The 21741-nt window shown below is 54.9% G+C and overlaps 1 protein-coding gene across 1 annotated transcript in view; it reads left to right on the forward strand.

Moving 5' to 3' along the window:
• Positions 1–3245: 3245 nt before the first annotated feature.
• The window catches only part of RPS6KA1 (ribosomal protein S6 kinase A1), a 32673-nt gene continuing 14177 nt past the window's right edge, over positions 3246–21741 (forward strand). The window contains exons 1-3 of the mRNA XM_058820021.1: positions 3246–3383; positions 9354–9398; positions 19853–19906. Of these exons, the coding sequence (XP_058676004.1) occupies positions 3321–3383; positions 9354–9398; positions 19853–19906 (162 nt within the window). The 5' untranslated portion in view covers positions 3246–3320. The remainder of the gene's footprint in view (positions 3384–9353; positions 9399–19852; positions 19907–21741) is intronic.

Raw genomic sequence — 21741 nt, forward strand, 5'->3', positions numbered from 1 at the left:
ACATCCCGGTTCGGGCGCATCCCGGCTGGGCACACCCCGGCTGGGCACACCCCGGTTCGGGCACACCCCGGCTGGGCACACCCCGGTTCGGGCACATCCCGGCTGGGCACACCCTGGTTCGGGCACACCCCGGCTGGGCACACCTCGGCTGGGCACATCCCGGCTGGGCACACCCCGGCTGGGCACACCCCGGCTGGGCACATCCCGGCTGGGCACACCCCGGTTCGGGCACATCCCGGCTGGGCACATCCCGGCCGGGCACATCCCGGCTCCCTCGGCTCGGTTCGGCATTCCCGACAGAAAGGTGCAGGATGCACAAAGCGGGCACGTTCCCTGGAGCCAGCAGCTCCATCAGTTCTCAGCAGAAATCCCGTCCTGAGCTCTGTGTGCCTCTCTGAGAGGCTCCGGGAGGATGCGGGCACGGGGTGGTTTCACAGAATTACTCTGGAGCAGGAGCAGGGTGGGATTGGCAGACTGAGAGCCTGCGGAGCCGGCAGGAAAAATGCAGTTTGTTCTGCCAAAAAATAAAGGGTTGAGATGTGCTGGACGCCTTCAGAAACGCATCTGAGCTGAGCAGGGGAACGCGGCGCTCACCTGTGCAGGAATGTGGGCAGAGGCTGGAGGGGTTTGCTCCGGGGATGAGCCTCAGACGAGCCCCACGGTCCCCGTGCAGGGAGCAGGAGCTGCCGGGCTGCTCTGCATCCCTCTGCCTGCTGCGGTGCAATTCCTGCGTTCCGACCACTGCCCGGACCTGCCTGGGAAAACGCTGGCATTTCAGGCAGCTGCAATCGCACCAGTGTGGAGGAACAGAAAGAAATTTGCCAGAAAAGCAAAAAGCTCTTAAAGACAGCCAGTTTTTCTCATTTCCAGGGCCCCTGCTTTGTATCTTTGTACCACGCTAAAGAAAAATGTTCCTGGGATCAAAACAAGGCGATCCATCATCTCTTCCTCCATAGAGGCAAACAAAGCACAAGAGGTGAAGAAATGAGATGGTGAATGGGGATCTGGGGATTAGAAATCAGCATGTGGAGTTCAGTTCTGCCCTGACACTGAAAACCTGACTCAGTTTCCCTGCGAGGAAAACAACAAGCTCTGGATCTGTTTGGTCAATATTAAAAGTACAGAGAGCGTTGCTGCAAGCTCTAATTAATTGACTGTCTTAGCAAATTAGACGAGTCTGTAAATTGTAGCAGATATTTGGAACTCTGCCTTGCAAGGAAGGTCTTGTGCCTGTGAGCTTTTTTGCATTTCCTTGTATGTGTAAAAGCAGCATCACACAAAGCAGGCGGGGATGAGCTGCCCATGGATTCAGAAAAAAGAAAAGATGCAGTGAGCCACGGGAGCACTGGGTTACTGTGTGCTCATGGGGAGAATCACTCGGCCAGCTTTTGGAACAGTCAGTCGGAATTGGATCTGGTGGTGATGATACTGATCAGTCTCCATCTGCTTTGGGGAGGTCCTGTTTTGGGCTGGGATAGAGTTAATTTTCTTCTTAACTGGCTTAACAAATGTTGTCAGCTTCTCTGCAAAGGAAAAATGTTACACAGCCAGCCAGCTGCAGAGGCAAAAATATCTACAACTGTATTTGAGGAGGATTTGATGGTTTTAAGACCAAACTAAAGCATTTTGAACTTTCAGTGAATGCAGCACCGACAAAGCATCCAGCTGATCCCAAGTCTCTGTTTACCACAGCAGCAGCTCTTCCCAGCCTGCGTCTCAGAAAAATGCCAGCCTATATGTTTTAATCACTGTATTTAGCCATGACAGCCACCCAAACAGCAGATTTTTCTTTTTGCACCCTGCTTCCAGGATCAAGGATGCTTTTTATAGCTGTTCTTTGACTGGAAATAAATCCTGGGGGACACCACTACCTCATTTCTCCTACCCTGACATCCTGCCCTGAACTTAGCAGCAATCTCCCGTGGCACATTTCACCTTCTGTTAATCCAGCTGGGATTCAGCATTACCTGGAGCAGGAATGGAGGCAAGGTCAGGCTGAGAACTTCTGCCTTCTGCTGGAGTGCATTGAGGTTTGGAAAATGTGAGTAGAAGAAAACCTTTTCCTATGTGAGAACCTGACAGGTGAGAATAGCCAGGAGTTCTGAACACCATTTTTAAGGTGGGCGTGTTCTTTATCCCCGTTTTTTAGGGAATTCCAGGGGCACTGCAGGAGGTGATGAGCAGTGATTCATGGCACATCCCAAACCGGGAATCCGGATTTCCTGGAGCAGTTTCCTGAGTTCAGCAGCGATCTGAGCCGTGTCACCACGTCTGTCCTCACCCTCTCCTGGTGCAGATTGTGCACACAGGGAAACAGCTGGGCACTCCCACAGTTAAAACCTTTCCAAGGCACAGAAGAGCAGGACTCAGTGTCATGGACTTGTGAGTAAGTTTCAGGTTTTTGTGGTGCTGCAGAGCCACAGAATGGCTTGGGATGGAAGAGATTTGTAAAGACCATCTTGTCCTGCCATGGGCAGGGACATCTCTCACTGGCTCAGCCACAGCTCTCCCTGGCAGAGGCTCCCCAGTTCCCAGAGCAAGTATTTCCTAGTGATCACTTCCCGAGGTTTCATCCTTCCAGTGAAAATCATCTGGGCTGTCCCAGCCATGGTGTGGCCACAGGCCCAGGGCAGTGCCTGTTCCCTGTGCTGGCACTGCTGAGACCCTCAAACTGTGGGGTCAGAGACAGTGGGGGTCTGGGGGTGTCCAGGGAGGAGAACAGAGCTGGGAAGGGGCTGGAGCCCCAGGAGAGGCTGAGGGAGCTGGGAAGGGGCTCAGCCTGGAGAAAAGGAGGATCAGGGAGCCCTTGTGGCTCTGCACAGCTCCTGCTAGGAGGGGACAGCCGGGGGTGTCGGGCTGTGCTCCAGGGAACAGGGACAGGAGCAGAGGGAACGGCCTCAGGCTGCCTCGGGGGAGGTTCAGGCTGGATATTGGGAAATATTTCTTCACCAAAAGAGTGGTCAGGCATTGAAACACGCTGCCAGGTTGAGTCACCATCCCTGGAGGGATTTAGAAGCCGTGCGGATGTGGCACTTGGATCGGCGGCGGCCTTGCGCCCGTGCTGGGGGCACGGCTGCGCTCGATGCTCTCGGGGGAAGCCTTTCCAGCCCGAGCGATTCCGCCGCTGCCCGCCCCGCTCCGCTGCCGCGGCCGCCGCACGCCGGGCTGGGTTTGCCGGATGCTCCGGGCGGCGGAGCCCCGCGGCCCCTCCCCGGAGCCTGCCGCCCGCCCCGCGCCCCGCCCCGGCCCGGCCCGGAGCCGGTGGGTGCCCAGCCCGGCGGCGCTCGGAGCCAGCCCGGCGCGGGCGCCCGCCGGCAGCGATGCCGCTCGCCCAGCTGGCCGAGCCCTGGCCCGACATGGAGCTGGTGCATCTGGACACGGAGGTGAGCGGGCAGGCCGGGGGGGCTCCGGGGCGGGGGGCGCCGCCGAACAAAGGAGCGCCCGGCGGGACCCCGCGGAGCGGAGCCGCCCGGCCCGAGCCGCGCCCGCGCCGGGGGAACGCGGACACCGGAGACCCGCGCTGCCGGTACCGCTCCGGGGCTGCCGCGGGGCTGCTGCGGGGCCGCTCCGGTACCGCTCTGGCACCGCTCCGGTACCTCTCCGGGGCTGCTCCGGTACCGCTCCGGGGCCGCTCTGGGGTTCACTGTGCGCGCCCGGGGCTGCGGACGGGGCTCCGGGGGCACCGGGCGCCGCCGGGCTCGCTGCTGCCCGTGAGGGCTGCGATCGTTCGGGCAGCGCTGGCGGCGCTCACAAACCTCCCGGGCACGGAGGAAAGCGGACCCGGCTGAAGGCCCAGAGAGTAAAGATCTCAATTTTGGGGGTTTCTCCCTCGCCCTCCCAGCGCCGTCTTCTCGCAAAGGCCTGCGCCGCCAACTCCAACCACGTTCCGGTGTCACTTTGCTGGACGTCTGCTCTTCCTTCCCTCTTGGCTCTTTTCCTCCTTATTGAGACCCCCAAGGCAGATGTGCAGGAGGGAGCTCATGCCCTGTGCACATCTGCAGGCTGGCACAGCCATTTCCGAAGGAAGGGGCAGCCTGCAGCAGTTGTCACCCACGGCAGAGCAGCCGGCTGGGCACTGTGCTCTGGCACTCTTCAGTTAAACCTCTTCTCACTCAAACTGGAACCAGCAGCTCTCCTGGAGAAACCAGAGGGGAGGTGGGGATTTGGTCCCAGGTGTTTCACAGACCGTGGTGATTTCTTGTTCTGTCAGGATTTGGTGCTGGCACACTCTGTTATCATATCTGGGGATGTCTCCGTGGTTAATTGGTCAGATTTGCTCATTCCTGTTTAAAATTGCTTCTTCAGAGGTCTGTGTTTGAGCAGAGGCAGCATTTCCCCCTTGCTGCAGGGCAGCAGGGAGACACTGGCCATTTGAGGTGAGGTTTCCTAATTTCCATCAGCCAGGTATGGTACAGCTTCTCCTGGAGCCCCGCACGAGGTGGGGAGGCTCTACCTGGGCCAAACACCTGGCACAAAGGTGCAGTGGGTGCAGAGCCTCTGCTCTGAAGCATCGCTGGAGCCATGAGGAGGAGTTTGTGCTCCAGGCTGGGAGAGGAGGGAAGTCCTGCGGCGATTCCCAAATCACATCATGTGCCCAGGGCCAGGCCGGAGGTCATTGTTGGGAGACGGCTTTTTATTTGTGGTTTCCCCTTCCTAAGAAGGGACATGCCTGAAAAGCCAGAAAATGCTGCTTGATTCATAATGGGAGGAAAGGAATTCCGGTGCCCAGGGCAGGGGAAGCCGCGGGCAAGGCTGCAGTCAGTGCTTGGCACCGGTGTCCCGGTGTCCCTGTGCTGGTGTCCCGGTGCCAGCGCTGTGTCAGCACCACAGGATTGCTTCCAGAGGAAAGGCTGGGGGTCCAGGCTGCTGTCAGCCAGCTCCTGGCAGCATCAGGCACTGATTTCCTCATGGCGTGTGGGTTACTCCTAAACTGAAACTGGAGGGAGCCTCTGGCTCTCCCCTTCTGCCTCTCACCTTGGCCGCAGCTCCGGGTCAGGGTCAGGCATCATGTGCAGGTGGGATTTCAGCAGATCAGATTTTTTGCATCTCAGGATGTCAAATGGGACTTAGCAATTTGCCTCCCTTTGATTTAAAATGAAAAGTACACACTCTCAATTACAGCAAGGAGAATAATACAGGTGTTCTTCACCTCCACGCCTGGGTCAGACGTTAGAGAGCTCCCTGAGACCCAGCAGCAAAGCGGGAACGGGGCTTGGGAGGAGTTTTGCACTTTGAGGTGAAAATCGCCAAGGGCAGGGGCCCAAGGGGGAAGTTTTCACCCCTCCTGGGAGAGGTGGCACCACTGAGAAAGCAAGGAGACGTTTCTGGAACACCGGTTACGTAAATTGCCCTGGGATCGCTGCCATCCAGGTTAGAAACCGGCTTCCTCCGACCTTTGCTTTCTGAGTCATGGAGCAGAGGTGCTGTCACCGTGCTGGTGGAGGCATCAGTCCTATTGTTGAGGGATTTGGGGTTTTTCCACTGTCTTCCGGGAGAACTGGCCCTGTGGTGCCCCTGTTCCTGGCCCACTGGAGCTCAGCCATGCCAGGGAAACGCGTGGGAGTGGGTGGCAATGGAAGCTTGAACTCCCTCTGTCCTGCAGTCTGGGCTTTATAATCATTGCTCCTGCTTGTTTTACCCTTGCCATTCTCTCTTCTGCTTACATTATTCCAAATATTGCTTATGTAGTAGAAAAACATGCCTGGGGCAGAGCACAAACACTGGAGAATGGAGCAGAGTGACACAGAAATCCTTCCCTGGGAGGGTGGGCATGCCCTGGCACAGGCAGTGCCCAAGGCCAGGTTGGATGGGGCTGGGAGCAGCCTGGGATATTGGAAGGTGTCCCTACCATGGCAGGGGGAATGAGGTGGGCTTTAAGGTCCTTTCCATCCCAAACCATCCTGTGTTTCTTTGATTCCATGACTTCATCCCCATAGCGAAGGATCTGTCATCAGGGCTCCGCTTTGCTTCAAATTCTTCTTTCATTACACAAACCTACAACAATGCAACTGACGTGGGATTACGCCAAACTCCACCACTTCAAGCTAATTATTTTTGCCTGTATATATTTATCACTCTTTATTGAGCAGGAGCTGCTCATGAATAACTCTTTTCTCAAGCATGGTAGCTTGAGTTGTACAAACTACGATTGAGAGACAAGGGAGACAGCTGAGTGGCTGTCGTCTCTGATATGCCTTGTGCAGAGACTCCTCTGGGTTACCAGAGTTCCTTTGGAGATCTCTATTCTTGTAGAATTGTTTCCTTTCTCTGAACTGCAAGAGGCAAGATCCATAAATTCCACTTAATGGCAATAATTTAAACGTGCCTTGTTCTTGTGTCAAACTAGCAGGAGCTCTGAGGTGAAGGATTTCTTCCTCTGCTCCTTCCTTGAGTGTTTCATGGCTCATCAGAGTTGGGTGAAAGAGCATCTCTGGGTACCTGGTGCTTATGAGGGGTTTTGGGGCTCCTCAAAAGTGGCTGTTCAAGCAGGAGAAGCAGCAGGCTGCTTTTGCAGGCAGAGCTGTCCATAACCTGGGATGTCTTGAGCTGGTGGTGTGACCACAGAGCAGGACTGGGCCCCGTCCCCACGGCCCTGCCAGGATGCACCTCGTCCTGGTTTCACATTAGAGCACACTGGCCTGCTCTGGAAATTGCTCCCTGTGCTGCGGATTATGTGGAATTAAAAGGATTTAAAGTGCAAGATGTCCTAAGATAAATATCTCCCAAGTTCAGCCAGGCTGGCAGTTGCGTAACTGAGCACACTTGTTTTCCAGGATACTTTTCTGTGTGCTATTAAGGAAGCTGGCCCGGGGTGTGCTCAGGAGGGGTTTGTGTCAGCTCTGGGGCAGCTGGAGGGGTGCAGAGGTGCCCTGGCTGCCGGGCTGCTGCTCCACGTGCCCATCAGATTAGAGCTCTAATCCCCTTTTCCGCTCACCCCCGAGCAGGGCAGCGCAAGGACGGCCTGCGGGCTCCGGTGAGGCTGCCTCATCAGCAGCCCAGGCCCTGCTCTGACACAGCCTGGTGAGCTGCTCACTGCCCCGGGCACCCCAGGGAGGAGCTGCTGTGCCTCCCTCTGCCGCAGACGTTGCCTGGTTGCTGCAGGAGGGAGACCTTGGGAGTTCTCTCGGAGCGGGACATTTGGGAGGCTCCTCTGCAGCCCCAGAGTGCTGTGGGAGGGCAGCTGCACCTGCTCCCCCCTGTGTGTGGTGTGCAGGGGCAGGGCAGAAATAAAGCATTTTAAAGAGGCAAATGTCAACCCAAGAAACCCACAAACTATTTCAGCCTTGCTTGTGGCGTGCTGAGTGGCTGTATTTCATCTCGGGAGGTGATGAGTCTGGAGCTGTTTCCATCTGGAACATATACAAATGGCCCTGCAATTCCATATGAGGGAATAAGGACTGCTTTTCCTCTGGGGTGGAAGGAGAGCATTTGGCTCTAAACACTGCAATTCTCTGCTCCCGCATCTGACTTGTGTCAGCCTGAGAAAGGACCATTTCATGAGGAGTTTCATCCCTCTAAGAGCAGGGAGCTGCATGCCCAGGAAACCTCCCTGGCATGGACACTGCTTCTTTCTTTCTTTCCCCATCCCTTCCATCCCAGGTAGGATGGGTTTCTGTCAGCAACAGAAGGACAAGTTTTCCTGTGCAGGGAGCTGATAAAACTCAGCCCTCGAAATTCTGGTGGCTCCCAGGTCACCCTTGAAGCTGAGGGGTTGGACACCCCCTGCACCCACTCACCCCTCTCCTGACATGTGCCATGTGGATCTGCTCTCCACACCAAGAGCCTGGCATGTTTCCCCCTGTCCAACACAGAAATTCTGCTTCTTGAGCTGTTTGAGAGAAAACCAGCCCTCCCCGAGCTGTGGTTTGGATTAGCAGCCAGTTATGAGCTGTGGATGGGTGACAGCTGAGCCAGTAAACATCAGCCTCTTTCCAAGTGTGGCTATCTCGGTGCCGTGGCTCCCCCTGCGTTGTGGGGGCTGTTCATAAACACAAATTCTTACTTCACTGCTCAGCTATTCCCCGTGCTAATGGCACCGAGGGCTCCGTGTAAACAGCAGGGCAGCATTCCTCTGGGAGAACTCCTGCACGGGCTGCTGAGGCCTGCTTTCAGTCCTTGGCTGAAACTACCTTGGAATTTAAAGTTAAGCTGGGGCTAAGGTGAGTTGTGGAGCTCAGGTTGGGTCCATACAGATGTAAATAAATGTTGCAGGATAGTGGAGACCTGAGGAAGAGGTCAGATTGATCATCTCAATGGATCCTTGCTGCTCTGGGGAAGGAGTTGGCTTTGTTTCTGTCAGTTCGTGAAAGGCTCTAGAACCCAGCCATTCCCCTGAGGGCCTGAATCCACTGGCACTGCAACTCTTCACTTGGCCCATAACTTCTGGAAAGGAAGGAATAAACTGCCCCTGTTCTTTGAGGAGGAGAGGAATGCCATGACTTTTGGAGCCTGAGACTGCAGTGCAAACAGATGTCAAAGCAAAGTCTTCTTGCCCTTGTTTTTCTCCACAGTCTGCAGAAAACCTCCTGTACGTGCTTATCCTGCTCTGGGTATCTGTGTCTCAGTGAAATCCACCCACTTTGCTCGCCCGGCTTCCCCCGGCGGTGCCGGTGCCTCTGAACCTGATCCGGGTTCAGCCCGGGCTGGCCGGGGCCGGTGCCGGTGCCTCTGAACCTGATCCCGGTTCAGCCCGGGCTGGCCGGGGCCGGTGCCGGTGCCTCCGAACCCGATCCCGGTTCAGCCCGGGCTGGCCGGTGCCGGTGCCGGTGCCTCCGAACCCGATCCCGGTTCAGCCCGGGCTGGCCGGGGCCGGTGCCGGTGCCTCTGAACCTGATCCCGGTTCAGCCCGGGCTGAGCCGGGCCGGTGCCTCTCGGGTGGCTCGGGTCACTGCTGTGACTTTGTGCGGGCAGCACCTGGAGCCAGTCGGGCGGGGCACATTCCCTGCAGCTATCAGCTGCAGTAGGGTAGTAAATAACCGATAAACGCTCCAGTGAAAGCTGATGGCACAATGGCACAATGGCACAAGGGTTGTCAACTCTTCGGCTGGGCTGCTGCCAGCAGTCCCGGAGCAGCAGGGTGGGATGGAGCGGCTCTGCAGCTCTCTCGGGTGGGGATCTGCACCGACCAGCCCAGGGATCCTCCCTGGTGCTGTTTGTTTGCCCCACGAGCAACACTGGGTGGATAAGGAGCCCCAATTTAATTTGGGGGAAGTGTGGAGAAACTCTCTGGGCAAGAGACTTTCTGTTAAACAAGTTAAAAGTTTGTTTGTCCCAAAGACATCAGCTTTTGTGAGGGACAAGAGGAACAATCTCCTGCCCAGCATGTGCTAACAGCGGGTTCTCTTGCTTTGCAGAACGGGCAGCCAGCTCCAGAAGAAAGTGGGAATCCTCCATCCCAGGTAAGAAATGCCCCAGGTGACCTCTGCAGGTCCCTCTGAGCGTGGGGGGTGTGAGCTGACTCGGGAGCAGGATGGGGATGGTTATTTTTAAACCCTGTAAAGCTGCTGCTCTGTAGATCTGCAGGAGTGCACGTGGGAGTGCAAGGGACTGGAGACAGGGAAGAGGGAAGATAAACCTCTGTCTTCCTGTCCCTTTGGTCATCCAAACATGCCTGGAAGGTTTCCAGAGGGACACCGCGGTCCAGCACTGGGAGCTGGAGTGGGCTGTGGCTGAGGGTGAGAAGTGAGGAGCCCTGGGGTGTTTCGGTGCCGTGTTTATGCCTTTCTCTGTGCTGTGATCGTGCCAGCTGGGATGAGAGGTACAAGAGTATTTGATGGTTTTGGCACAGCTGCCCTTGCTGAGTGTCTGGTATCTATTTATTCTCTTGCCTCGGTGGGGCTGGGAGAAGCTCCAGCTCTGCCAAGCTGCCCTCTGCATCCTCAGCAGCATCAGCTGGGAATGACAGAAAGACCTGGGCTGCTGTCTCCCGTGTTTTGGGCAGGGATCTGAACCTGCTACTCCTTCTGGAGACACCTAAAGCTCACCCTGCTCCCCACATGAGCAGCGTGGTGTGGAAGGAGTTGATTTGTGTGCTGAGAGCCCTCCCCAAGTGCAGGACCAGCACAATGCTGTCCCGTGGGTGTCTCCTGATTGTGCCCATTCCTGTGTCCTGCACTCACTGCAGAGCAGAAGAGCCATGTCAGTACCGTGAAATCATAATCCCTTCAGCATTTCCTTTTCTGACCCAGCCGTGCTCTGACTGTGGAGAATGACACAACACTTTGGGTTTGCCCTGGGCAGTCTTCCCAAGTGGGCTCTCAGGAGCTCTGTGCCCTCAGCCAGGGCCCTGTGGCAGCTTCTCTCTGAATCATCGGCCCTGCCGAAGGCTCTTGGGGCTTGCTGCCTTGTTTTTCCAGCTGCTTACGTTGTATTTTTAGTAAAAGATATTTAAACCTAAACCCCAGTTGTCTACATTTCAGCCAGTTTTTTTCCCTGGGATGTTTGTGGATTTCTAGCAGTGCCAGGGCATCTCCCCTACCTGTTCTGCCTCTGTCCCACTCTGGAGCTGGCCTGGCACTTCCTCAGTGGCTTGCAGAGAAATCTTTGGGTCAGATGAATTCAGGTCAATGGAACTTGCCCTTCCCTCCCCTGAGAGCAGTCGGTTTACAACTCTTCACTGTGTCTGCATTTCTGGCATGAGGAAAAAGGAATCTTGTGTCTTCTGGTTGGATTCCAGCTAGGTTTTTAAGGTTTGAGACTTTGCCTCTTTCATCTTCAAACACTTGGCTAAACTGCCCTTCCCTAAATGCTGCTGACGGATGTTGCTTTAAAAATCGTTTAGGATTTTTTCCTCTTTGAAGGACATCACTGAGAGAAACCCTGGCTGATTCAATCTGTAGGTGCCATTCCACAGAAAGATCATGAGATAGAAGCCAAAAAGCACTTGAGGTTCCCTTTGCTGCCCTGTGGGTCACGGACGTGCAGTCCAAGCTGGAGCAGAGCAGAGGGCAAGTTCTCCAACATCCCAGAGCAGAGAAGCCTCAGGAGACCTGTGCTGCCTTAGGTGTCCTGCTTTCCACTTTCCTGAGGCCCTGTGGCCAAAATGCCTGTGAGCAGTGTCTGACAATCCCATTTTGGGTAACTTTTGAGCACCCAAAGCTCTGCTGCGTGCTCCTGAAATAACCTCGGTGGCGTTTTCCAAGTTTGTACAAGGTATGTTTGCTACCAGCACAAATGAAATCCCTCCTGTAAACACATACCTTCAGCTTGAGGGCAAGCTCTGCCCTGAGATGCTGCAGATGGGGGAGCAGGCTGCACCCAGAATATCTGTGTGTTTCGGTTCTTTCTGTGGGTAGACATCAGCAGCAGCTCCTGGCTCTGGCTTTACGCAGTGGCCGTCACCATCCGAGGTGACTATTCTCACGTTGAAGGTTGCTCAGGCTCCCTCCCACACCCTTCTGTGCTGTGTGTGGAGAGCTGCACACGCAGGGGGGAAGAGGCACCTTTTTCCAGGTTTGTGCTATCCCTTTGCAGCTCACTCTGTGATCTCCGCTAAAAATAACCTGAAGCGGCGACAGCGGCGATTGCTCCGCGCCCACGCTGCAGCCCTGTCCCTCCCGGCCCTGCCAGCAGGACGCTGCCAAAGCACAGCCCTCGTGTGCCTGGGCCACAACCAAAGGCTCTTGGAAAGGGAGGAAATCCAAGAGTTCCTCAAAAGAGTCAGGAAGCTCGCATTTGGTGCTGTGAGATTGACGGAGTGTGAACCTCCGTGGCCATCTCAGCTGAAACTCCAGTGGTCACTGCAGAGGTATGGAGGGCATGGTTTGGGCCAGGCTGGCCCTGTTCTGGTACTTTCTTGCTGCTTTTGTAGCTCCAGCTCAGCTTCCCAGCAAGGACAGCTGGTGCTTTTCACCAGCTCTGCTGTTTTCTACCTTTCAAGAACAGTTGTGGTACACAAGTCCCTGCAGGCCCCATTCCTCAGTGTTTGCCTGGGGAATGTCTGCAAGATCCCTGTGCTGGTTGGGGCTGGGGAAGAGTCAGTGCTCACAGTGGATGGGATCAGGCAGTGTTTTGAATTTGCACTGAAAACAGGGTTAATCATGGCCACATCCCTAACACCAGGCTGCTGATCCAGTGCAGGATGGGTACAAGGATGGATTTTTTCTCATCCTCTTTGGTGGTAGTGATTAAAAGCCTCTCTGGGTACAGAACATCATTCTCTCCTGTGTTCTCCAAATTTTAATTGTCAGGTTGGGTGAAACTGGTCCTTGTTCAGCTGGGGAACAGCTGAATTGAGTGAGAAAATGGAAGCTCTCATAACTGGGGTTTTTCAGCCTGCTCTGCAGCCAGCTTGGCTGAGGGGTGAGCCTGTGCTCCCTGAAGGTGCCAAGCATGAGGAATTGTACATGGAACTACAACACCCAATTAGTGAAATCACTTCATCATGAAAAGCAGAGGAGTGGAACTGCAGTGCCGAGCGTGCCCACACTCTCTCTGGGGAACGGGCTGAGGGTGCTGATCAGCTTGTTCAGGGGTGATAATCACAGAGCACAGGAGAGCTGGGGAAGGAAGAGCTGAGCTCTCCCAGCTCTGCACCATAAAAGGGACCTTTGAGACTGGATGAGGGCAGTGCTCTGCCACACCAGGCATCAGGCAGGAGGTGCTCCAGGCTGAGCCTGGCTGGGGCAGTGCAGCACAGGGAGAGATGAGGCTTTTGCTCAGGTCTGTGTAGCTCCTGTTGGTTTATCCTGACCTAAAGCTTGCAGACAGGTCCTACACCTTCCACCATCCCAGGCTGCTCCAAGCCCTGTCCAGCCTGGCCTGTGAGGGTCCAGGTGAGGGAGGGCTCTGGTGCCAGCACTGCCCTGAGCTCCAGACCCACATCCAGCGCTGTGATCCTGGTCAGTGCTGAACACCACTAATCTCAGCCTCTTAACGTGAAGGGTTTCAAAACAAACAAGTGAGTGCTCTGCTCTGTGTGTTTGCACAGCTGCTGCTGGTTCCTCCAGGACCTGGAAATCCATGGAGCTGTGGGAACGGGCAGGTACCTCAGCAAATCCCTTCTCAGCCCACTGCCCCTCTCCTGGGGCTCCCAGCCAGCAGTGTTCTGGCCAGACTAGCCCTGTGGCTGGGCAGGACGTGGGAGCAGAACATCCAGAACATCTCCAGTGTGCTGTGGTGCTGCCTGGAAATTTCCCTGACGCTGCAGGGACTGGGCAGCAGCTGTGGCCACTCTCAATATTTGGCTTTTCCAGCCTGTCACTGGTAAAGCTCTGAGCTCAAACTGGCTGCTCTGCCTTGTCAGCTGAAGGAATTGAGTGGGTTTGTTGCTCCAGCAGTGCCTGACAGCTGCCTGGCCTGTTCCTGGCAGAGCCTTTGCTCTGTGTCCTTGGCAGGGCTGGGCTATGGTGAGCAGCAGCTTCTGAGCTCTTAGAAAACACAAATAAAAGCCTGTTTGAGGAGCAGAGTCTCTGATGAGCTGCAGACTAACGGATAATTGAAGAGGGGTCAGCTTACAGGACTTGCACACGAGGAATGTAGCAGAGTCTGCTCCAGCAGCCCTCCCACATGGTCCCTGACCCATCCAAACCACTCCGGTTTCTTCTCTGCCATTTCCATCCCCCTGGTGAGTTTGTAGAAGCTGCCTCATGTTCTGTCTGCAGAAAGCCTCTTGTACTGAAGGAAAATAAATCCCTGAAAATCTGTTACTGTGTGTTGTACTTGGAGGGGACAGTGGTGAGGGCTGGCACTGGAGAGGACCCTGAAGAAGCCATTAATATTTGATTTTTGAAGGACCAGAGTTTGGGTTCGGGTCACTGGGTCATCCACCCCAGCAACTGGGAGCGTGGAGTGCCCTTGGCTGGGTTTGTGGGCCCCTGGCTGGCCAGGATGCTGACTGGGATTCTCCCTGCACACACAGGCAGATCTCCCTGAAGCTCCTGCGCCTTCCCCAGTCCCAGCTTTATTTGGAAGTGCAGCCTGGCTTGGGCACGAGCAGTGAATTCCTTGCCTAGCTCCAGGTGAAGCTGCAAAAGCTGTTTTCCCTCTGGCTGCACTGTGCTGCCTGCCAGGGCTGCCACAGGGTGGGGACCGTCCAGGGAGGGGAGTCCCAGCTATCTAAGAATTCCTGCCTTGCCTGGAGCCCTTTTCCTTCTCCCTTAGGAAATCCCCTCGGTGTGTGCCTGGGGCAGCCTCCCAGCAGCGGGAGCGGAGGATTGCAGCAGCTCCTGCTGATCTCATTGCAGCTCTGAGGCAGGAAGGGTTTCCCAACTGCAGCTGAAATCCAGGTCCTTCCCTTGCCAGTCCTGGAGAGCACGGCTGGGAAATGCCACTCCTTTAAAAAAGGGGGAAAGGAGGGGGTTTAACCCTCTTTGTGCTTGAAGGCTCAGGGTGGGCAGAGCTGCTCTGGGAATGCCGAGGGGGCTGAGGACACTCTGTGCCCCTGAGATGAGGCTGAACTGATCCCCTCACTGTCAGAGAGGTGAATTTCACTGGACATAAAAGGCTGGCCTGGATATGGATTGGAAATGTGCTGGCTCTGCACCAGCACTGGGGTCAGTGGTCATCTTTGGGGTCCAGGAGGGGACCCCTGGGGCCTCCACAGGGACAGAGTGAGGAGAAAAAAGCTCATTAAAATAGCATCTGAGGGGAACAGGGCAAAACATGGTATTCCCAGTGTGGGGGTGGCTGCAGTCCCTGTGGTGTGATGTTTGGGAAGGGGATGGATGTGATCTCTGTGTTTGGGAAGGGGATGGATGTGATCTCTGTGTTTGGGAAGGGGATGGATGTGATTTCCCATGTTTGGGAAGGGCATGGATGTGATCTCCCATGTTTGGGAAGGGGATGGATGTGATCCCCATGTTTGGGATGGATGTGATGTCCATGTTATGGTCCTGTCCCTGGCACACGGAGCAGCTGAGCCATGGAGGGGGTGGCTGCTGGCTGCATCCATGGTTTTATAGACATTAAATGATAAATTAGAGCTTTGCTCCAGCAGACACTCATCCTGTGCACTCTCACTGGGCTGTTGGTAACACACAGCTCTGGGTGTGTTTTGGACAGGGTTTGTTTTGCTTTTAACCCTGCTGCAGTTCACAGCCACCCCCAAAAGGTGACAATCCCTTTCTCTGAGCACATGTGACCTTCCCAGAGGGCCGGAGAGGGCTGGGTTCTCCCTGCCTGCACAGACCAACCCCAGCAGGTACCAGGCAGAGGCTTCTCCACGTCCTGAGACACTTTTTGTGAGCCTTGCAAGGGGAGGGCAGCCTGTGTGCTGTGGGAGGAGTGTGGAATTCCAGCACTCCTGCAATACAGAATAGTTTCCACATCCCACGATTACTCCAAGGGCAGCAAACAAGTCTTGGTTCTTGTTGTGAAACCAATGTTGTATTTTATAATTCAGCTAGAAGGAGTTTTCAGCTTTTGTACTGAAAGTAGCAGAACTGCCCATGCCCTGATGGAAGGTGGTGTTTACTGCTGGTTCCTCAGAGTGGGATTCTGCATTTGGAACAGCCTGGGATGGGGTCTCCTGGTTTTCCCACCTTCAAAGCCCGAGCTGGTTGGAATTTGCTGAGCAGAGCTTCTCTCCCTGCTGGGAGGTGTGTGCAGGGCTGCAGGAAGGGGAGGCTGCATCCTCTGCTTTTTTTCACTGGAGGCTGATTTGCTCTGTAGAAACCGCAGAACTGAGTAATCCCTTATCTCCCGGCTGATAAAGGTGTTCTCCTCTCCAGTGTCACGTTTCACTGGGTGCAAAGTCCTGCTGGCTCCCCCCTCACAGCCCTGACACTGCAGCAGCACCGGAGCCACTGGGGAGTCTCCGTGGAGTTTGGGAACATCTTTTGCCTGAGCTTGTATCTTTAGCCCAAACAGCTCATCGTCAGCTGATCCTGGCCAGTTGCAGCTTGTGGTGCGTGGAAAGGGTGGGGAAATTGTATTTTTTTTTTTTTTAAGAAACTTTCAGGATCTGCTGCCAGCATAGCCCTAGATAGAGCCAGGAGTAGAGGGAGCCTGGGAGTGTGAGGGGGTACCTGTGCTGGAGCCTCTCTGCTCTCCATCTCAAAACCAACCTGAGCCCTCTGACATAAACAACATATTTTGGTTTCCCTGTGAAACGAGTTGGTTAAAAACTGAGCAGATCAAAAAGGATGTTGTGAAGCACAAGGACAGGGGCTCAGCTGTGTGAGCCACCATCTGCCTCCTCCCTTCTTCAGCCTCAGGCTTTCCTTGAGAAAACCCTTCATCCCTTAACAATCTCCAGGATCCCTCTGTTTCAGGGGTGCTGAATCTTCCCAGGGGGGTGTTTATGACGTGTGTGCTTATGAAATGGCCTTTGGGCTCCCCCCATCCCGTGTCAAATGAGAAGCGCATTTGGACACTGAAGATGCTCCGAGTGCCACCTGCTGGAATGTGCTCGAGGGGTGCCAGTGTGGCACTGCCTGTCCGTGGCAGTGTTCCCTTTTTAGGGGTTTGCCTGTAACCCCTGTTGTGGGGAGCCAGGATCACTGGAGGAGCAGCAGAGTCCTTCCCAGGAGTCACCAGGTTGATTTTACACCGTTTGGTTGCCTCTGTGAGTGGGGAGGAATTGCCCCCAGGAGGATGGCAGCGTTTCCAGGAGTCAGGCTTTTGTTTAAGCCATGTGTGGGGAGGCTCCTGATGTTTTCCACGCCAGGATGGAGCTGGTCATTCCCTTCTTCAGCTGCCTTGGCTGTGTAAGGGTTTGGGCACAAAGGCTTTGATGTTTTGAGGATTTCTGGACACCACGTTACCCGCACTGGGCAGAGGCCTGACTGTGTCCTCTGGGTTTCTCCTCCCTCTGCCATTTTTGGTTGGTTTTGTTTTTCAGGAGACCAGTAACAGTCCTTGGGGATGGTGTGAAACGTGCAGCCCTGCTCCCTCTCAGTAATCTCCTCCTGCAAACCTCCTGCCAGGAACCTGCCCCTGTCCTTATTCCCTCCTTGGGAATTTCCACTCCCGAGGACCCGGTGCTCCTGGGCTGTGTTTGTAGCAGTGACTTTGTGCAGGACTTCCACCTTCAAAGCCACCCTGCGGTGTCCCTTCCTCCTCGGGCCCCAGTGTCCCTGAGGCTTTTGTCTGTCAGCAAATGCCCTTGCTGAGAGTGAGTTAAAGGCTAAGGAGGCCTCTCTGTCCCTGCAGATCCTCTAGGATTGCTCCCTTTTCTTTTAAGAGAGTCCATGGCCCCAAAGCACAGGTACCCCCAGCTGAATCCTTCCCTTCCCAGCCTGGGCCGTGCTCTGCTCCGTGCCCTGCAGGATTTCTCAGGCTGGGGGCTCCCAGGAGCACTGAAGAGGATCCACCACAGAAATACAATCAAAAGTACCAGGTTCTGGCCAATTCTTTAGTTGCAAATGAGGCCGAGGGCCAGCCCTGCCCAAAAAAGGCCTTTGCAGAAGGGCAGGCAGTGAGTGGGGAGGTTTCTTTACTTTATTTGTTCCCCTTTTTGAGAACCACCACTTGAAAAAAGTTCTAGACAGAGCAGCCTTTACTCTCCACAAACTCCAGCCTTGCTTCCTCTGCAGAGCTGCAGCCCCTCGTGCTTCCCACTGATCCCAGCTCCCTCCTGAGCAGGAGCTGCTGCTCCATGGGGAAGTTGTTTCTCCGTGCAAGGAAAATGGGGAGCCACATGTGCACTCCCAGTTCCCTCAGGAGACCGGCTGCTTTCAGCCACGGGTTTTACCAGCCTCATTGTAAAACACTTCTTCCCTATATCTAATCTAAATCTCACCTCCTTCAGCACAAAACCACCACTCCTTGCCCTATCACAACAGGACCTGCTAAAAACTCTGTCCCCAGCTTTCCTCTAGGCCCTGGCAAGGGCTCTGAGCTCTCTCTGGAGCCTTCTCTTCCCCATGTAAGCTCTCCCAGCCTGGCTGCAGAGCAGAGGGGCTCCAGTCCCTGGAACATCTTCATGGCCTTCTCCAGCAGGTCCACCTTGCTCCTGTGCTGATCCAGAAGCTGCTGCTGCCTCCTGGCCCTTTCCCTGGAGAGCTGCAATTCCACTGATCCTACAGGGAGAGCATCCCTGCTGCATCACCATTTGTGCTGCCCAGAGCAGGGGTAGAGAAATTTTGAGGAAGAAAACTACTGAGGCTCTCAGTTGCTCGTTGCTGCCTTGTGCAGTGCCTGAAATTGTTGTTTCTGAGCCTGTTTTCGTGTGTGTGACAGGGGGACTGCACTGATCCTCCTGAAAAGCCCGCTGAGATTTGCTGATGGCTCTTTCCATGCCTAAGCACCCGTAAAGCCGCCCAGTGTTCTCGTTTGGCTGCTGCATTGTGCAGCCATGGCCACACAAAGCCATTTCCCCATACGAAACCGCCGTTTCCTTTCAGTAAAACTCCCAAAATACATCCCAGTGACACAACCACGGCACCGGGGCTCTCGCGCCGCTCCGGGCACCGCTCGGGCTGCCAGCTCAGGAACCAGCTGGGGAAGGATGGGAGGATAACAGCCCAAAGCTTTGGAGATGCTGAGGCTCCTCTTCCGCAGCAAGCCAAGGATCCAGGAGGCAAGTGTCTGATAAAATACCTGCTCTGCCTGCCGTGCTGGGCTCTGTCTCTTCTGCAGGACACAAGGAGTCAGGGAAATCCTGATCCTACAGAGCCAGACCTCATCCCGGTTTAATTAAGCACTCTTTTGGAAATGGCATTTTGGAGGGTATGACTGCTTTCTAAGAAGTGTCTTTCCTAGGTGCTGCCAGATTTTGGGAGTGTTTTGGGACGAGAGCATGTGTTGAAGCAACAGAAATTAAAACAGCTTCTGGTTAGTTGTTGATGAATAGGAAGTGAAATGCCAAGAGCAGAATCTGTTTCGAGCTTTTGCAGGGTGGTTTTTTTTTCTTGCATTTAGATGTGACGGTCTCAACCGGCAAAGTGACAAAACGCGAGCAAAAACAAACCTGTCTCTTGGCTTCTGGCTTGTAAAATCCTCCCTCAAAAAAAGGGGGAAAGTAGAAGACAGGACTTGTTTTGGAACTTGGGAAAACCCCCTGTTCACCCGTGCCCAGCCCCTGCTGTGGGTGACTCAGCCGCCTGTGCCCTGAGAAGGCGGCACAGAGAGGTTCAGAGCTTGTCTCCTCCTCTGACTGGAGAGACTTCCTGGGCTTTTATTTTCCAGGAGAAGCCAGTCTCTTTTCCCAGCAGTGCAGGGATCTGTGGGAAATGCCTGTGGAGGCTGGGGGTGGCAGCAGGTGCTCCCCCAGGAGCAGGGAGGGCTGGACCTGCAGAGATCCGTGGGATTTGTGGGATTTGTGGCAATCCAGCACTCCCACCCCATCGCAGGCAGGGGCTGGGGCTGCTCTGAAGGAGCCAGGATGGAGCTGCTTTCCTGGTGGGTGGGAGGGATCCTGGAGTGGGATCTGCTGAAGGTCTTGTGATGACTTTTCATTCAGGAAGGGTTCGGCTGTGGCTTTGGCAGATTTGTCACCCTGCTGCTCCTGAGCAGTGGGACAGTGACTCTCTCCTGCTGCTCCCCCTGTGAGGGCACAGCAGTGCAGAGGAGGAAGGGGAAGAGGTGACTGCAGGAGCCCCTCGATCTGATTTGGTCCTTCTGGAGCTGAAAATCAGTTAATTCCTAGCTCTAATCTCACTGTTCTCATGCAGCTCCTCCCTTCCTCAGGGCTTACTTTTCCTTCTCTTCTCCTCTCAGTAGCTCCTGTCCCACCTCCAGGTCACCCTGAGTTTATCAAATCAAATCAATATAAATTTATTTACTGGGACCAACTGCTCTCCTGGAGCTACCTCATGGCTCAGAATCACATCCCAAGGAGCAATGGCTCCCCCAGTGAGACACCCCAGTGGCTGTGAACAGCTCACCTGGTCTTGCTGGACAAGTTCTTTGGGAAAACCTTAGCAGACAATCACCAGCCCCTCTGTGCTGACATTTGTTTATTGTCCCACAGGCAAAGTCTGACATCACTTGGATAGAGAAAGACCTGGTGGACTCTGCAGACAAGGTAGGAGAGCTGCAGTGGGCACCTCACTGAGACTCATCCGTTTCATTTGCATTCTGTCCCACACACGAGGTGTGAGCAGAGCTCACAGGGACCTCTCTGAAAACCAAACCAAACCCTTTCCTGCGCTGCCTGCCGCCCCTGCCAGCCCCTCTCAGCTCTGTGAGACTGCTATTGCTCACTTGCTCACGTGACATCCTGGACTTGATTTCATCGTCCTCCTCCTCCTTCCTCCCCACACCAACCCCCTTTCCGTGCTGCCATTTGTGTCTCCTGTGGCTTTCTGATCTTGTCAGTGAGCCAGAACGGGCACTTTTGGTTGCGTGGATGTACAAGGGAGATTTTCTTGCCTTTCTGAGGCTCCTCTCCCACACTGGTAACACAACATGAAAAATTGTCCTGGTCACAACGAGATTTATCAGCTCCTGCCAGGCCCAGGCCCAGGAGTTTGCTGCTCCCCCACACTGAGAACGTGGAGCTGCTGAGGAATGAATGGGTGCTTCTCTTGGGCAGCACAGGGTGGACAGGGTTCCCCCTCCCAGGGCTGTGTCAGAAGGCAGGAGGTGTTGTGTGAACCAGGCTCCTGCTGTGCTCAGCAGCTGCAGGTGCTTTCCCATGCTCTGGCACCTGCCCCAGCCCTTGGAGCTCAGCAGGCAGCGTGGTGGGGCTGGGCCCAGCTGCCTCTCTGCTGCTCAGTCATTTGTTTCTTTCGTTATCAGTTCTCAAAGAGCACGTGGTGGGGGCACAGGGGGCAAGACAGTCATAATTTGTCTCACTGGTTCCATCCTCTGCACTTTCAGGAGAAATTCAGAAATCAGTGCTGACACGGGGATATTTCCTTTTGTGTGGGTGTCTTTTGACTCATTTCAAGGGGCCTCTTTCTTACCAGCACCCTCTGGGGTCTTGCTGCAGGAAACATCTGTCTGTCCTGATGGAAAGGTCAAAGGTGAACAGGTTTGGAGGGGGAAGGAGGCCAAACGAGCCCTCTAAGTACCTCTGTTCTGTCCTGCCCGTAATCTGAGCCATGGTGGGATCAGAAACAAGAAATGCCCTTAAAAACACCTCATGGACCTTCAGGGTGGCTCTCAGATAAATAACTCCAGACTCCACAGCAAGGAGTCTTGTGCAGCATAAGGCAAGACAGGGACTGAATGTCAATCCAAACATTCCTGGAGGAATCCCATTGTGGGTGCCCCCTCATCCCTGTGCCAGTGGGAGACCAGAGATGTGCAGCTCTCTAAGGTGTCATCACACTTCTGGGTGGGTTCTTGCGAGTTTTTCTCTTCTGTTTTAGAGAGGAAAGTGGCTTCTCATGATTTCCCCTTTTGTGGAAATACCCAAAGCTCCCAGCCTGACGTGAACTTCAGGCAGCATTAGATGGAAATCACTTTTAGGAGACTCTGTGTGGTTTCTATCAGTGTCTTGTCTGAGCCAGGGAGCCCAAATGCCAGCGAGGAGCTGTGAGATTATTATTTTTTTAAAAGAAAACCTGAAAAAAAAAAAGCCCCAACCACAAGTGTTGTTGCTGGGGAGGGGGAGCGTGAACCTCCCTCTGTGTGACCGAGTCTGGTCCCACTGCGCATCCGCCGCCGGTGCAGCCACCTGCAGTTCCTGCTCCTGCAGCTCCTGCAGCTCCTGCAGCTCCTGCTGCTGCGGCAGAGCCCCCAGCCCCGCTCTGGGGCCACAGCTCCCGGGGCCAGACAATGTTGATCGGGATGGGACAATGGAGAGGGACCCCAAATTTCCCCGTTTGTGGGCGTACCTGATGCTCTGGCTGCACAGGAAGCAGCGAGCCAAGCCCTGCAGCCTGCAGCTGCCTGCCCCCAGCCAGCTCTCCA

The sequence above is a fragment of the Ammospiza caudacuta genome, chromosome 25 (assembly GCF_027887145.1).
Source record: "Ammospiza caudacuta isolate bAmmCau1 chromosome 25, bAmmCau1.pri, whole genome shotgun sequence".
Classification (NCBI taxonomy): domain Eukaryota; kingdom Metazoa; phylum Chordata; class Aves; order Passeriformes; family Passerellidae; genus Ammospiza; species Ammospiza caudacuta.